The sequence below is a fragment of the Solea senegalensis genome, linkage group LG21 (assembly GCF_019176455.1).
Source record: "Solea senegalensis isolate Sse05_10M linkage group LG21, IFAPA_SoseM_1, whole genome shotgun sequence".
Classification (NCBI taxonomy): Eukaryota; Metazoa; Chordata; class Actinopteri; order Pleuronectiformes; family Soleidae; genus Solea; species Solea senegalensis.
Window position 1 is genome coordinate 8,566,288 of NC_058040.1, and position 17,040 is coordinate 8,583,327.

The 17,040-nt window shown below is 38.4% G+C and overlaps 2 protein-coding genes and 1 long non-coding RNA gene across 5 annotated transcripts in view; 2 read left to right on the forward strand and 1 right to left on the reverse strand.

Moving 5' to 3' along the window:
- LOC122758066 overlaps positions 1–14,273 on the reverse strand; it is a 27,508-nt gene extending 13,235 nt beyond the window's left edge. Inside the window, exons 1-2 of the long non-coding RNA XR_006358117.1 lie at positions 14,210–14,273; positions 5,249–5,433 (exon numbers count right to left, since the gene is read on the reverse strand). This is a non-coding gene — a long non-coding RNA (uncharacterized LOC122758066). The remainder of the gene's footprint in view (positions 1–5,248; positions 5,434–14,209) is intronic.
- Positions 1–15,356, forward strand: part of LOC122758060 (O-acyltransferase like protein-like) — a 16,277-nt gene extending 921 nt beyond the window's left edge. Inside the window, exons 2-16 of one of the 2 annotated variants that reach the window (XM_044011900.1) lie at positions 1,360–1,493; positions 1,599–1,677; positions 1,767–1,905; positions 2,121–2,317; positions 2,568–2,774; positions 2,866–2,965; positions 3,077–3,178; positions 4,294–4,456; positions 4,544–4,623; positions 4,742–4,852; positions 5,011–5,143; positions 5,267–5,453; positions 5,808–5,950; positions 6,049–6,193; positions 15,155–15,356. In XM_044011900.1, the coding sequence (XP_043867835.1) occupies positions 1,360–1,493; positions 1,599–1,677; positions 1,767–1,905; positions 2,121–2,317; positions 2,568–2,774; positions 2,866–2,965; positions 3,077–3,178; positions 4,294–4,456; positions 4,544–4,623; positions 4,742–4,852; positions 5,011–5,143; positions 5,267–5,453; positions 5,808–5,950; positions 6,049–6,150 (1,877 nt within the window). In that variant the 3' untranslated portion in view covers positions 6,151–6,193; positions 15,155–15,356. Of the gene's footprint in view, positions 1–1,359; positions 1,494–1,598; positions 1,678–1,766; positions 1,906–2,120; positions 2,318–2,567; positions 2,775–2,865; positions 2,966–3,076; positions 3,179–4,293; positions 4,457–4,543; positions 4,624–4,741; positions 4,853–5,010; positions 5,144–5,266; positions 5,454–5,807; positions 5,951–6,048; positions 6,633–15,154 lie in introns of those variants that run through there. The other variant, XM_044011899.1, reaches the window with a different exon arrangement.
- Positions 8,340–15,158, forward strand: LOC122758061 (O-acyltransferase like protein-like). Of its 2 annotated transcripts, none has more exons than XM_044011901.1 (15): positions 8,340–9,287; positions 11,296–11,429; positions 11,535–11,613; positions 11,703–11,841; positions 11,976–12,172; positions 12,425–12,631; positions 12,714–12,813; positions 12,916–13,017; positions 13,271–13,433; positions 13,521–13,600; positions 13,719–13,829; positions 13,972–14,104; positions 14,228–14,414; positions 14,769–14,911; positions 15,010–15,158. In XM_044011901.1, the coding sequence occupies exons 1-15, from the start codon at positions 9,131–9,133 to the stop codon at positions 15,109–15,111; spliced, it is 2,034 nt and encodes a 677-aa protein (XP_043867836.1). In that variant the 5' UTR covers positions 8,340–9,130; the 3' UTR covers positions 15,112–15,158. The 2 variants fall into 2 exon arrangements, with proteins under 2 accessions (XP_043867836.1, XP_043867837.1); XM_044011902.1 differs by having other exon boundaries at positions 8,341–9,287; positions 11,335–11,429.
- Positions 15,357–17,040: the final 1,684 nt, after the last annotated feature.

The following is a 17,040-nucleotide window of genomic DNA, read 5'->3' on the forward strand; positions in this document are numbered from 1 at the left end:
GTAAGTGATGCTTCCTTTTGAGGCAGCTTATTTGTCTTTTTTAGGATGAATAACATGCTTCAGATAACCTGGAAAAAGATACATAGCATTTGCATATTTCATTTTCTTAGAATATAAAAGTGAAAGTATTGGGGCCCTAAACAGAATTTAATTACTTAAGTACAGTAAATGACAGATCTTAAAGTACTTGTCATTTACTGTATGTAAGTATGAAAAAGTATTTTTTCTGATATAAAATGTACTTAAGTTTATAAGTGAAAGTTTGAAAAAAGTGAGGAGTTAGGATTGAGCCATGGTAGTTGTCTTTCAACTGGAAGGCTGTGGGTTCAATTCCTGACCCTGCTAGTATATGTGTCCTTGACCAAGACACTTAACCCCATGTTGAAGTGTGTGAATGGCAAAACACTTAAATAAGACACACTAATAAACACTTAAAAAAAGAATTGCACTGATATACAGTCACATTAATGAGGATTAAAGAGGGGGTTTGAGTGGAGTGGTCTACTAAGAGCAATGGTGTTGTACAGTAGCAGGGAGAAGGTGATTCCCCTCCTTCAGACATTTAAGGCGGATCAATGAAGGCCCTGCTATACTTTTGGGCGCAGCGCATGAACACCCAACATGCATCGCACGCATGACGCTATTTGCGTCATCAACTGAACTGCATTTCCGCCACACTGGTCGGTGGAGTATTAATCTCTCAACAAGCAAAAAAAACATTTAGACAACAGAAGACGTAGTCGCCAAAGTTAGACATCCGAGCCTTGAACTGTTTGCTGTTGCCACTGCCCCAGTAGGCCACTCCACAAAAGATAGCTGATCCCACCACAGACTCATTAAAGGTCATGAAGAACCCCCTGCATTCCTCAAGATGTCAAGTCAAGTCCAGTCAATTTTGATTTGTACAGCCCAGCATCACAAACACAATTGCCTTTAAGGGCTTTACAGTCTGTACAGCAAATAACACACTCCATCCTTAGTGTAACACCTGTGAGGCTAACAGCTCTATAGGACCAGAGGCTAGTGTGGGAGCAGTAAATGTACTAATTAAGCAGCAAAAGACCACAGACCAGGAAGTACATTTTATATGCCGGCTTGTTTAGTGAAAGTTAGTAATATCAACAAAAAAAAACATATTTAGTACCATGACACATACACATACACTCAGTGTAAACAAAAAATTGGGGGGGGTTTCTCCACCTACAGCAATCAGCTCCTTTATAAAGCAATAGCTTCAGTGTCCATTGTAGTCAAGTAGTCAGTAGTCAGAATACATCTGATTCACATTTTTTGACTTCCTTCAGTGATGAAATTGTCTGTATGCAATGTATGTACCTTTTTGCTATTCATATCTATCAGTGCACAATGCATCTGGAAGGATTGGTGGCAATGTTACAGGAGGTGACGTCAACCAAACTGGTTCGCTGGACCAGTGTCAATCTACCCATGGTCCTACTTTCTCTGGACAGTACTGCCAGGCATTTCTCTCACAGGTAAAAATAATAACAGTCCCATAATAGAACATATAATGTAGCCTTGGCATCTGAATAAAAGGTAAGAAAATTTGATTTTGATCAAAATATTTTTATTACCAAAAGGGAACTGTCCAGCATGTTGTGGGTGTTTGTGTCCCTGACTCCTGCAGTGAAGAGGACGTACATTTTCTTGTGCTGCATGGTTGGTGATTTTATATTTGCATTGTTCTCAATACACTCAGTCCTATATTTGTTTTGTCTTAATTATGACTTGGGCCATTTTCTTAACAGGGAGACTTCAGTATGGTCAGACAGCGCTTATTTCACCAATACTGGTCAACCAGTCCATTCAGGAGATGACCATGTTACGATGTTTGCCCAACAACACCATTGCTCCAGATGCATCTGGTCATGGATATGTGGCCTGTCTGTCAGTATATAAATATTTTTTTAACCTACTGTTTTGAAATCGTGCACTGAACTGCATTTTTTCAGGAAAAGCAGGTTAAGCGGGTTCCTCTCCTTAAGAGAACACATTGGATATAATTGCAAAACACTTCACTTTTACTCACAAATTCATACTGTGAGCACTTGGATATTCACCAAAAATACATTCCTGATGTACTTATACCTCTTCTTTTGCAGGTTTGTGTGTTGCTTAATGGTTGCAATTCCTCTAGCAGCTACCATGTTCACTGCTTTGTTAAGCTGGCAAAAGAACAAGGATGTCAGTCCATCTCCAGAGGCATGCTGTAAAAACACTGCACTAAACCTTTATGGGGGTTTGAAGTCCAATGACTCCTGCAGCAGTGACATGAACATAAGTACTTCAGAGGAGTTTAGTACGTACAGTATTTATTATAAGTTTGGTGCATGTAATTGCTCTGCAAAATGGTCTGAATTCATCATTTTGTACAAACAAATACCTCTAAATACAAGCACAGACCAGTTGCTACATTTTGTAACTAGATATGAAGGCAATGTACACTTAATGTACATTGTACCAAAATTCAATACTATTGCAGTAGACACCTTTTTTTCAGTTCAACACGTTACACTAAGAAATTGCTCTTTTGAATTGTGTCTTTATAGATAAACACAAACCAGTCTGTTTTCCACGACGCTGTCTGGAGCGGTGGCTGCAGGCATTTTCTCTACAGAATACCTGCCGTGGTGTCTTCAGCACAACCTCATCAATCCCAGGAGGAGGATACTCCTCCCTGAATGGAATCCGTGCTCTCTCTCTGTTATGGATCATATGTGGCCATAATAGCACATCCACTTATTACTACAACATCGGTATGTCTAGGTTTACTAGTAGATGCTTATTTAGACTGCAAGTCATATCCACTATTTCTTTATCAATTTAAGGTAATTATATGCTTTGCAGATAATGCTGAAGAATGGTTTGAATATATAAGGAGCAGCCTTTTTCATATTATCACGGCTGGACCAGGTTTTCTGGCTGTAGACACCTTCTTAGTGCTTGGGTGAGCGTAAAACCATGTATTATAATAATAATAATTATTATTATTATCATTAGCATTGTTATTATTATAATGGTTAGCTCTAACTTACCAGATTTCACTTTTGTGTTTCAGGGGTATGCTTAGTGCCAAGTCTCTGTTAGGCTCCATCAACAGGGCAGAGGGCAAACTGAGTGTCTCTGTGGTGGGAAACTACTTCTACAGCAGGATCAAAAGGTGTTGTATATTCATTACTTCACAAAGATACATTTTAGCCATTTTCAGACATGAACTCTGGATAATGTTTCAAGAATAACTTTAAGGCCTGGTATTGACATCCACCCCAAGCGATAAATCCCTCCACAAAGCTGACGTAGCTGGAGCTGGAGTAAAATATTAAAATACTGTAATAATGTGGATGGTGCTGGTAACAAATTGGACAAATGAATACTGTGTAGACAGATTAAGGTCCCCACAACATGAGTAATACCTGGACACAAACACACAGCCACACACAGAGACACAGACCTGCTCTGACCAAGTTACAATGAAGTTAAATAAAAATGTTACATGTTCAAAAGAATAGAAATAGAATAGAAAATCTCTAAATAAATACTTCAAAATAGCTTCAAACCTTTCAAAAGCACTTCTCCTTACCTTCCCTGCGCCTGCTCCCATCTACCTGAAAGATACACCCACCAATGCCTGTTCCAAGGGCTGCCCAGCATGCTCTGTCTTTGTTGAGCGAGGAAGTACTGGTTTACCTTCCTTTTTGTGGACTCTGATCTGCTGTGGGTCCACACGGTTGATGTAGGACCCACAGCAGACCGGGGGTTTGTTCAAGTTTGCATGTTCTCCCTGTGATTGGGTTTTCTCCAGGTTCTCTGGTTTCCTCCCACAGTCCAAAAACATGCAGATTTGGGGATTAGGCAAATTGGACACTCTAAATTGACTGTGAGTGTGAGAGTGGATGGTTGTTTGTCTCTATGTGTGGCCCTGTGATGGTCTGGTGACCTGTCCAGGGTCCTCTCTGTACCCTAGCTGCTGTTGAATTAGGAGGACAAATCCTCCTAATTCTGTATTTCAGGGTACCGCAATTGGCTCATACCACTACCTGTTACATTAGTACTCCAAAATGCTTCCTTCTTATTTTCTTAGATTTTTCTCTCCTAAAAAGGTAACAAAAAGAACTAATAAAATCTCTCTTCAGATCTGTACTTACATCTGTTCACATGTGGTCAGATCACTCAGGATGGATGTTAATACCACGTCTGAATGGGACTAAATATGATGTTCAAGTCACATTAGCAAAGTAGATTCTACAATTTCTCTTTGTCTTTACTTCAAAACAGGATTCAGCCACTACATATATTCTGTCTGTGTCTATTGATCGGTGTGTACTCGCTGGTCAAGTGGGGACCCTACATGGCATATTTGAAAGAAGTAGAAACTTGCAAGAAATATTGGTGGGCTAACATTCTGTTCATCAACAATCTCATAAATTATGAGCACACAGTAAGTTTCACTATGATATAGTGGCTCTGGTTATATTTTTGATGTATTTCTTCTTATTATAATTATTATTTCCAATTCTCTCTCTAGTGTTTACCTTGGACATGGTACTTAAGTCTAGACTTCCAGTTTTATGCCACCACTCCTGTGTTACTCTATCTTCACAAATTGTAAGTTCAATGTCTTTCATATTGCTCCAAAATTCATTTAAATGTGCCATCATAAACGAGCTACACACATTGGCAATTGTACACATGTAATCTCACACATCTTATTTGTGTTTATCAGGAACAGAGGTGTGTTTGCAGCTGTGGTAGGAGGTTTGTTGCTACTAACCACTGCTGCTGGTGCCATTTTGACAGCACTAAATCACTTTCTAGTCTATATACCAGGAACATGGTAAGATTCAAGGATTGTGGTCTGGTGCAATTAATTACAGACATTTTAAGAATTAAATACATTATTGTAGTGTGACTCTGATATTTCATTTGTCAAATATGGATAAATAGATACATCTATGGTCACTGGATATTAAAATATAATGAAATGTTTTGCAGGAGCCCGGAGGAAAGGCAATCACAATTAACAATGTACTATACTAAACCTTACACAAGATATGGCCCATATTTACTTGGGATCCTGCTTGGAATACACTTTGTGACAAAAAAAGATCAGCTCATAAAGAAAAAGGTAAGAATGATTTCAGACTTTTTAAGAATCATAACATACATCTTAGTCGTTCAGCAAAAATCTGAACCACACATTGAACACATGATGTTTGTGTACAGTACTCACTGTTGCTTTTGCTGGCAGTGGCAGGCAGCACTCGGTTGGTTCTGCACTATTTTCCTCATGGCAGTGGTGTTTGGCTTGGCCTTTGCCCTCAGGGAGACCCCAGACTACCCATCTGTGCCACATGCCCTCTATCAGGGACTGCACAGAACAGTCTGGGCTTTGGCTATCGTCTGGATCATTGTTGCCTGTGAGGAAGGATATGGAGGTAAATTACAGAAATGTTCCAGAGTCGAAACAGCACACTGCTGCTGCCTGTCTTGGCCCTATTGTAAGACATTTTCAATCCCAATGTGGTCTTACTATGGGTCAAAAATAATAAAATATTGTACACACAAAATGCAATTGAATAGAATACCAAACTACATTTTTAATTTTGAGCTCAACTTGCAGTTTAACATTACATTACTACAATATAGCTGAAAAAATTATACAAATGAGAACAAATACATTGGACAAATGCACATTTCTGAAGTGTTACGTGACTATAGGACAGTGTTACATGGTAAACATTTTCAGAAGTCTGTGTTTAATTTGATTTTTTTCTATTGTTATTCTGCAGGTTTAATCAAGAGTGTCTTGTCACTGGGTTTCTGGATTCCAATTTCCAACATTAGTTTTGCTGCCTATTTGTTCCATCCTATTGTAATATCCCTGCATAATGGAGTGCAAGAAAACACATTTCACTTCACAGTCTTCAACTTTGTAAGTGCTTTAAACAGTCAATGTCACTGGGTGATTTAGTGTGTCCATCTGTGGTGTTTTCACTTTGTTTAATGTATTTCTCCATCCTCTCTTGGTAGATGATCCTGTACTTTGGCCGCTTACTGCCGTCACTGTTGATTGGCTACATGTTGACTGTGCTGATTGAGAAGCCCTACTTCCTAAAATACAACCGTAAATAGATACAGTGGACATCAGAAAACACAATTGAAACTGTATCAACACATTGTCATTTAATAATTGTAAATTATTGTCATAACATTTTATATTATCATATTATTTTAAATTGATGCTTGTAAGTCCCACAGCATTGTAAGTGGGCATGTGCGTGTTCAGCACTATTTTCTGTATGTGTTCCGGCACCTCATGATTTACAAATGACGCACTGGTTATAGGCTATACCTGGTCATATTGCTGTTGGTTATGTTTAACGTGATGATTACATGCTGCACGAATAGAGTATAGGATAATAAAAAACTATACATACTGTAGGCTAATAATTGTTCCCCCCCATGCATTTCATATGCCCCCCTTAAAACTAAGGTCTGGCGACGGGTCTGGTTTGGACTGTCCTTTGTAGAGTGTGTTCTGTTTTCTCAAACCCTAGATTGTTTTGTATTAAATACAACACACAATTTAATTGAAATAAAAAATGTATCCTGTGTGGTAGAATGTTTTCTAATTTTCTGCCCTGCTCTAATAATAATTTATATAATTTACATTTACAATTATTTACAATTATATAATAATTTAATTTAATTTAATTTAATTTAATTTAATTTAATTTAATTTAATTTAATTTAATTTAATTTAATTATCACTGCCCCCTGTTCTATTGATGCCTAGCCTCATCAATAGAACAGGCAGTGACAACTAAATTAAATTGTTAACTTCTGTATGGCGTCACTCAACTACGGGTACCTCTAACACTCAGTTAGAGACTTCGGGAATAAAGTCGTAAATTTATGAGATTAAAAGTCGTACAATGAGAATAAAGTCATAACGGAAGTAGGTATAAACAAAACAAGAAAATCAAAAGAAGAACGAAACGAGAAAAGGCGAGAGTGCACCAGTTAGCAGGTAAGGTTTAACATTTATTAAACTGTTCTGCTTACTGAACCCAGGTTTTAGGTCGCCTAAAGGTTAACGTTGTTGTTTATGAAGTCGGGGTATTGCTGTTTGCGTCTATCTCCCGAAAGGAAAATGATAGCGACATTATTATTTTTAATGAAACCGAGAGATGCAGCCTTTATAATCAGACATACTGTAGGTCTATATCTATAGCTCAGCCAGAAGACATGCAGTGAAGCCCTTCAATGACAATTCCTGGCAAATTCAACCTGGGGATATAATGGGAGTGGACCGATCTGTTTAGGCCATTTACATCCCACAACACCGCATTTTTATTTCACAGAGCAAAACGTTGAAGGTAAAACATCTACTTTCTGGCTTCTGGGGAGAGTTTTATGAACGGTGCACCCGAGGAACTACTTTGAAAGTGCACTTTCTTAGGATTTCCAATGTCTTTCTTGAGGTCACTTGCAGATCTTTGTATGAATACATTTTATTCTGGATGTTTACTTACTTGTGAAGTTATTAAAAGAAATGTTTGACGCAATTATGTTTGAGTCCTTTTGATGAAAACAGGCCTCTGCTGAGCATTTTAAAAGTTCACTCATCAGTGATGGAATACAACTGAGTACCTAAACTTAGTTGTTGCACTCAAAGTACTTGAACTTTACATGAGTATTTCACAACTATTCAGGTTTTATTTTACAGTTCAGAGAAAAAATATTGCATCACACATGTAGAGACTATTTGACACGCGTACTATGCGCGTTAAAATTACATCAACATATCATTTTATATGGAGCCCGTCTGGTGACAAAGGTGGACAAAAAAATATTAATAACGCCACAAATTAATAACGTGTGGCCAGGAGATGATTCAAGTTCCAGATTGATGGGGTGGTGTCATAGGCACCGATTTTTTTTTTTGCCCGTGGGTGCCCAAATTATATAAATACCATCATATAAAGATCATATGATTCTGATGGGTGGTGTGTTCACTGCTTCTGAACATCTGATTTTACAAAGAATTTCTTTGTTTTCTAATTCATGCTATAGTCTATTTTGATGGACTCAGAACACCGAGAGGGTGCTGTTCTATTCCGGCGGGTCAGAGGGAGAGAGAAGGTCCTGGGTCTTGAAGGAGCCGCTGCCTGTCTCTCTCTTTCCTCACTTCACGTCATTTACGTCAATAGAGGGAAAATTGAATTTTTTTTTTTAAAGTTTTATTTACAAGATTAAACTGAGTGACACAGTCTCTGTCTATCGATTGCGCTGCACCTGTACACACACAAACAAACAGTGCTGTCCACGGTGCTGTGACACTGAACCGGCTATAAAAGCACTGATGCGCATATCATGCCCACACAACGATGGGACTTACACGTTTTTATTCACCATACACATTTCTTGTGGCCACGCGTTATTAATTCGTGGCCACCTAATAATCATCTCGTTCGCACGCATTTAAGCAAGTCGTGGCCACGGAATAAGATCTCGTTCCCACGCGTTATTAATTTGTGGCCACGGAAATTTTTTTTTCCACCCATGTCACCAGAAGGGCTCCGTAATTTGACCCTCAATGTATGCATTCATCCATTGCTTCAATTGAAAGTTTCTTACATGGGTTGTAAAAATGTAACACTCTCATGTTTCCTGTTCTTCCTATTCTGTTGAATCTTTATTGGTTTTTAAAGCTCTTAAGGGTATTTGGCCTTCCAATTGAACTAAATTGGCTTTTACCCTATTTACACAGGGCTGCCCCAGGATAAATTGGGGCCCTAAGCAGAATTACTGTCAGGTAACACATGAAATGATGTCCTCGGCCCCCAAATGTGGCAATCTGATCAAAGGCTTTTCCATCTGGTTATAATATCAACTGAGTGATACACAAAAGTGATGTCCTCATAAAAAACATTATATTCACATGGGTCTCTTCAGGCATCTTTAAACCAAATACAAACAAACCTACAGTTTGTTTATAATGGGTCACAACAGCTAAAGTAGGTGGTCTTTCACTCTACTCCCCGCTTTTGTCTCCTCCTTCCTATTTCACATATAATCTTTCCAACTCAACTTTGCAGTCAGTCCTGAAATGGCGCTGTGTTTGGTATTGTTCTTTCTGTTTGCAGGGACTAGTTTGGGGCTGGAGAATACACAGGCCTTGAATGTGTCTCAAAGATGTGAGGAGGACACCAACACCTTTATCTGGGAAATTAACCAGGAGACACCCAAGGAATATACTGTTTTCAGTAAGTGATGCTTCCTTTTGAGGCAGCTTATTTGTCTTTTTTAGGATGAATAACATGCTTCAGATAACCTGGAAAAAGATACATAGCATTTGCATATTTCATATTCTTAGAATATAAAAGTGAAAGTATTGGGGCCCTAAACAGAATTTAATTACTTAAGTACAGTAAATGACAAATCTTAAAGTACTTGTCATTTACTGTATGTAAGTATGAAAAAGTATTTTTTCTGATATAAAATGTACTTAAGTTTATAAGTGAAAGTTTGAAAAAAGTGAGGAGTTAGGATTGAGCCATGGTAGTTGTCTTTCAACTGGAAGGCTGTGGGTTCAATTCCTGACCCTGCTAGTATATGTGTCCTTGACCAAGACACTTAACCCCATGTTGAAGTGTGTGAATGGCAAAACACTTAAATAAGACACACTAATAAACACTTAAAAAAAGAATTGCACTGATATACAGTCACATTAATGAGGATTAAAGAGGGGGTTTGAGTGGAGTGGTCTACTAAGAGCAATGGTGTTGTACAGTAGCAGGGAGAAGGTGATTCCCCTCCTTCAGACATTTAAGGCGGATCAATGAAGGCCCTGCTATACTTTTGGGCGCAGCGCATGAACACCCAACATGCATCGCACGCATGACGCTATTTGCTTCATCAACTGAACTGCATTTCCGCCACACTGGTCGGTGGAGTATTAATCTCTCAACAAGCAAAAAAAAACATTTAGACAACAGAAGACGTAGTCGCCAAAGTTAGACATCCGAGCCTTGAACTGTTTGCTGTTGCCACTGCCCCAGTAGGCCACTCCACAAAAGATAGCTGATCCCACCACAGACTCATTAAAGGTCATGAAGAACCCCCTGCATTCCTCAAGATGTCAAGTCAAGTCCAGTCAATTTTGATTTGTACAGCCCAGCATCACAAACACAATTGCCTTTAAGGGCTTTACAGTCTGTACAGCAAATAACACACTCCATCCTTAATGTAACACCTGTGGGGCTAACAGCTCTATAGGACCAGAGGCTAGTGTGGGAGCAGTAAATGTACTAATTAAGCAGCAAAAGACCACAGACCAGGAAGTACATTTTATATGCCGGCTTGTTTAGTGAAAGTTAGTAATATCAACAAAAAAAAACATATTTAGTACCATGACACATACACATACACTCAGTGTTGAACACCTTCTCCCTTGTTGAGTTAATTCCGTTCATTTAACCTATTTGCTTTCATTAACCCCATGCTTTCATTTTTATTCAAATCATTTTAACTATTTTAATCGATTTGATCTCTTATGACATGACATTTTAGATATTTTAATATGTGATTGTTATGATTATGTGAAGCACATTGGGCTACCGTTCTGTGTATGAAATGGGCTATATCAATAAAACATGACTTGACTTGAATATTTGTAAACATAGAGGATGTTCTCTTTTAATCCTAGTTATTTCTCTCAAATGTAGACAATTTGTTTACCTTAACCAGAAAAGCAAATATTCCACATTAACACAAAAACTGCTTCACCAATGTCCAAATACACAATTAAAATCAACATTGAATTTCAAACAAAGAAAAATCATCCCTGAAACAGGAAAATATGTTTACAACATCCAAAAAGGTTGTTTTTCCTGAGTTAAATGACACTTTTGTCCTTTTTTCTTCTGCTCTCGTTCTCTCTGCTGTCTGACTGGCTGCTATACGGAGCTCATACATAACGTAGCATTACACTCACAGTAGTGTAATATAACGTAACATAACTGTCTGTATAATAAGACCAGTTCACTTTACTGTTCAGGAGAACACCAAGGTACCTGATGAAGGGGGAGGGGGTTTCTCCACCTACAGCAATCAGCTCCTTTATAAAGCAATAGCTTCAGTGTCCATTGTAGTCAAGTAGTCTAAAGAATACATCTGATTCACATTTTTTGACTTCCTTCAGTGATGAAATTGTCTGTATGCAATGTATGTACATTTTTGCTAACACGGCCATTTGCTATTCATATCTATCAGTGCACAATGCATCTGGAAGGATTGGTGGCAATGTTACAGGAGGTGACGTCAACCAAACTGGTTCGCTGGACCACTGTCGATCTGCCCATGGTCCTACTTTCTCTGGACAGTACTGCCAGGCATTTCTTTCACAGGTAAAAATAATAACAATCCAATAATAGAACATAGAATGTAGCCTTGGCATCGGAATAAAAGGTAAGAAAATTGGATTTTGATCTAAATACTTTTACTACCAAAAGGGAACTATCCAGCATGTTGTGGGTGTTTGTGTCCCTGACTCCTGCAGTGAAGAGGACGTACATTTTCTTGTGCTGCATGGTTGGTGATTTTATATTTGCATTGTTCTCAATACACTCAGTCCTATATTTGTTTTGTCTTAATTATGACTTGGGCCATTTTCTTAACAGGGAGACTTCAGTATGGTCAGACAGCGCTTATTTCACCAATACTGGTCAACCAGTCCATTCAGGAGATGACCATGTTACGATGTTTGCCCAACAACACCATTGCTCCAGATGCATCTGGTCATGGATATGTGGCCTGTCTGTCAGTATATAAATATTTTTGAACATTGGATATAATTGCAAAACACTTCACTTTTACTCACAAATTCATACTGTGAGCACTTGGATATTCACCAAACATACATTCCTGATGTACTTATACCTCTTCTTTTGCAGGTTTGTGTGTTGCTTAATGGTTGCAATTCCTCTAGCAGCTACCATGTTCACTGCTTTGTTAAGCTGGCAAAAGAACAAGGATGTCAGTCCATCTCCAGAGGCATGCTGTAAAAACACTGCACTAAACCTTTATGGGGGTTTGAAGTCCAATGACTCCTGCAGCAGTGACATGAACATAAGTACTTCAGAGGAGTTTAGTACGTACAGTATTTATTATAAGTTTGGTGCATGTGATTGTTCTGCAAAATGGTCTGAATTCATCATTTTGTACAAACAAATACCTCTAAATACAAGCACAGACCAGTTGCTACATTTTGTAACTAGATATGAAGGCAATGTACACTTAATGTACATTGTACCAAAATTCAATACTATTGCAGTAGAGACACCTTTTTTTCAGTTGAACACATTACACTAAGAGATTGCTCTTTTGAATTGTGTCTTTATAGATAAACACAAACCAGTCTGTTTTCCACGACGCTGTCTGGAGCGGTGGCTGCAGGCATTTTCTCTACAGAATACCTGCCGTGGTGTCTTCAGCACAACCTCATCAATCCCAGGAGGAGGATACTCCTCCCTGAATGGAATCCGTGCTCTCTCCCTGTTATGGATCATATGTGGCCACAATAGCACGTTCACTTATACGAACAACATTGGTATGTCAAGGTTTACTAGTAGATGCTTATTTAGACTGCAAGTCATATTCATTATTTCTTTATTAATTTATATGCTTTGCAGATAATGCTGAAGAATGGTTTGAATATATAAGGAGCAGCCCTTTTCATATTATCACGGCTGGACCAGGTTTTCTGGCTGTAGACACCTTCTTAGTGCTTGGGTGAGCATAAAACCATGTCTGATAATAATTATTATTATCATTAGCATTGTTATTATTATAATGGTTAGCTCTAACTTGTCAGATTTCACTTTTGTGTTTCAGGGGTATGCTTAGTGCCAAGTCTCTGTTAGGCTCCATCAACAGGGCAGAGGGCAAACTGAGTGTCTCTGTGGTGGGAAACTACTTCTACAGCAGGATCAAAAGGTGTTGTATATTCATTACGTCACAAAGATACATTTTAGCCATTTTCAGACATGAACTCTGGATAATGTCTCGAGAATTTTATCCTGACATTGTCTGTGATTCACCTTTTTTGACATTGGAGGCCCTTAACTTTAAGGCCTGGTATTAAAATCCACCCCGAGGTCTATCCCTCCAATAGTGTGTGTGTGTGTGTCAGGGACAGACATTAGCAATGTAAATTCTAAAACTTCTCTTTGTCTTTACTTCAAAACAGAATTCAGCCACTACATATGTTCTGTGTGTGTCTACTTACTGGTGTGTACTCGCTGGTCAAATGGGGACCCTACAGAACAAATTTCAAAGGAGTAGACACTTGTCGGACATATTGGTGGGCTAACGTGCTGTTCATCAACAATCTCATAGATACTCAAAACACAGTAAGTTTCACTGTGATATAGTGGCTCTGGTTATACTTTTGATGTATTTCTTCTTATTATAATTATTATTTCCAATTCTCTCTCTAGTGTTTACCTTGGACATGGTACTTAAGTCTAGACTTCCAGTTTTATGCCACCACTCCTGTGTTACTCTATCTTCACAAATTGTAAGTTCAATGTCTTTCATATTGCTCCAAAATTAATTTAAATGTGCCATCATAAAAGAGCTACACACATTGGCAATTGTACACATGTAATCTCACACATCTTATTTGTGTTTATCAGGAACAGAGGTGTGTTTGCAGCTGTGGTAGGAGGTTTGTTGCTACTAACCACTGCTGCTGGTGCCATTTTGACAGCACTAAATCACTTTCAAGTCTATATACCAGGAACATTGTAAGATTCAAGGATTGTGGTCTGGTGCAATTACAGACATTTTAAGAATTAAATACATTATTGTAGTGTGATATTGTCAAATATGGATAGATAGATACATCTATTGTCACTGGATATTAAAATATAATGAAATGTTTTGCAGGCACTTGGACAAAATAGTATCAAATATGACAATATACTATACTAAACCTTACACAAGATATGGCCCATATTTACTTGGGATCCTGCTTGGAATACACTTTGTGACAAAAAAAGATCAGCTCATAAAGAAAAAGGTAAGAATGATTTCAGACTTTTTAAGAATCACAACATACATCTTCGTCGTTCAGCAAAAATCTGAACCACACATTGAACACATGATGTTTGTGTACAGTACTCACTGTTGCTTTTGCTGGCAGTGGCAGGCAGCACTCGGTTGGTTCTGCACTATTTTCCTCATGGCAGTGGTGTTTGGCTTGGCCTTTGCCCTCAGGGAGACCCCAGACTACCCATCTGTGCCACATGCCCTCTATCAGGGACTGCACAGAACAGTCTGGGCTTTGGCTATCGTCTGGATCATTGTTGCCTGTGAGGAAGGATATGGAGGTAAATTACAGAAATGTTCCAGAGTCGAAACAGCACACTGCTGCTGCCTGTCTTGGCCCTATTGTAAGACATTTTCAATCCCAATGTGGTCTTACTATGGGTCAAAAATAATAAAATATTGTACACACAAAATGCAATTGAATAGAATACCAAACTACATTTTTAATTTTGAGCTCAACTTGCAGTTTAACATTACATTACTACCATATAGCTGATAAAATGACACAAATGAGAACAAATACATTGGACGAATGCACATTTCTGAAGTGTTACGTGACTATAGGACAGTGTTACGTGGTAAACATTTTCAGAAGTCTGTGTTTAATTTGATTTTTTTCTATTGTTATTCTGCAGGTTTAATCAAGAGTGTCTTGTCACTGGGTTTCTGGATTCCAATTTCCAACATTAGTTTTGCTGCCTATTTGTTCCATCCTATTGTAATATCCCTGCATAATGGAGTGCAAGAAAACACATTTCACTTCACAGTCTTCAACTTTGTAAGTGCTTTAAACAGTCAATGTCACTGGGTGATTTAGTGTGTCCATCTGTGGTGTTTTCACTTTGTTTAATGTATTTCTCCATCCTCTCTTGGTAGATGATCCTGTACTTTGGCCGCTTACTGCCGTCACTGTTGATTGGCTACATGTTGACTGTGCTGATTGAGAAGCCCTACTTCCTAAAATACAACCGTAAATAGATACATTGGACATGAGAAAACACAATTGAAACTGTATCAACACATTGTCATTTCTATATTGGTCTATTTGTGCTTTCCCACTTAAAGGTGACATCGAATGCTCGTATCGCACATATATGTTAGTTATGGAGGTCTACTTAGATATATTAACTTGTTTTCAAAAACCTCCCAGTCGCTGCAAACAAGCTGATCTAAATATCTCCTCACTGACGCTCTCGTCAGCCACGCTGTTTCAGACTAAAATCACACCCCCAGAACGCGGACTGTGTTGTGATTGGCCAGCCAACAAGAGCTTCACAGCGAGAGATAATACAGCTCCCCCTGGATGGCACGGTGGATGCTCTGCATCTGAGCAGCTACAACGAGAGTAGTTCTTCTTCTGTGGTTGAATGTACGCAACCGGATGTGCACGGACTAGTGGTGACGATTTCCTGATGACATCATCAGCAAACGGAAGTGCCTTTCCACCTTGCAGAGCCCAGGAAAACAATAAAACCCTATTTTCTCAGCAGTGGCTGAACTCTTTGTTCTGAAACTTTAGGGTTTCATTAACAAGACGCAGATACACACACACAAAAGCAGCGTTAATTGGAGCTTGCGGTCTACGTCGCCTTTAATTAATGTGGACAATTAAGAGGGTTAAAGGGGAGAAAAAACATTGTGTCATTGACATAGAAATACCCTGTGCATTGTCTTTTTTTATTACACAGTCATGTGGTTGAATTTGAGGCACAGAAAAAAAATTACTTTAATTTTTATTTCATATTATCATATTAGCTAAATAAATGACTTGATAAATACCAATGTTGCATTATTTGTCATTAAAACATCAAATATATGTGACTGGTTGGCACAGTCACATATTTTTGTTGTGTTGTTGTTTTAAGACACAAATGCCGCTGTTCAACACACAGGTGCGAAAAAGTGACAACGCATCACTACCAGGGCAAAACAAATGCAGATGACCAGTGGCAGTGTTTTGTAATATCCTCGACCTGGCTGCATTAAATGCCTCAGTTCTTTATAAAAAACAAAAAAATGCATTAATGACACGGAGAAACTTCTTCGTGCGCGTTGCAACTGAACTGCATTCTGTCCACATCAGCGCAAAAGCCTGACACGTCGTAGTGCGCGAGCCCCGACAGAAGCGGCAAGAGAGAAGTGAAATGATTTGATATGCATATGTTAATGCATTAATTAATTAAACAGTTTTAAGTTTGAGTTATAAATGAAAAAAAAATTATCTGTAATTTCAAGAGCAGATTCAATTTCTGTTTGTCAATTAACAGGCTATACCTGGTCATATTGCTGTTGGTTATGTTTAACGTGATGATTACATGCTGCACAAAAAGAACGGTAAATGTCAGGGCTGTGTGGCTCTCTGCCTCACTGCACACACACACAGGGTTTTCATGCCACACATAGCAGGCGAGTGGGTAATTTTTGCAATTAATTATCATTCTGCTCATGGAAGATGTTCAACTGGCCCAATATCTTCTATCATATGGAGACAGAGTTGCTCTGTTCAATTTTTGCAAGCTTAACACAAACTTGTCAAAGAGAAAACATGGTCTTTTTTGAGAAACTAACATAGAAACTGAAACTTAGAAAGGAATCAAACCAATGTTATTATTGTTTACTGAATATCTGTGTTGATCATTTGTGATCAAGCAATTGCTGAAGCATTTGGATTTTATTCATTGTACAAAAGTAAGCTAAAGATATTGGATTTCCAATGTCTTTCTTGAGGTCACCTGCAGATCTTTATATGAATACATTTTATTCTGGATGTTTACTTACTTACTTATTCATTCTTTTAAACCTAAAAGGTTAGGAAACTATAGCCCCAGGTTGCCATCACATGGGGGGCTAAAAAAAAGGAAAGCCACAGAGGGGGAGAGGAGCCAGAAACATCCCACCAAGCATGAG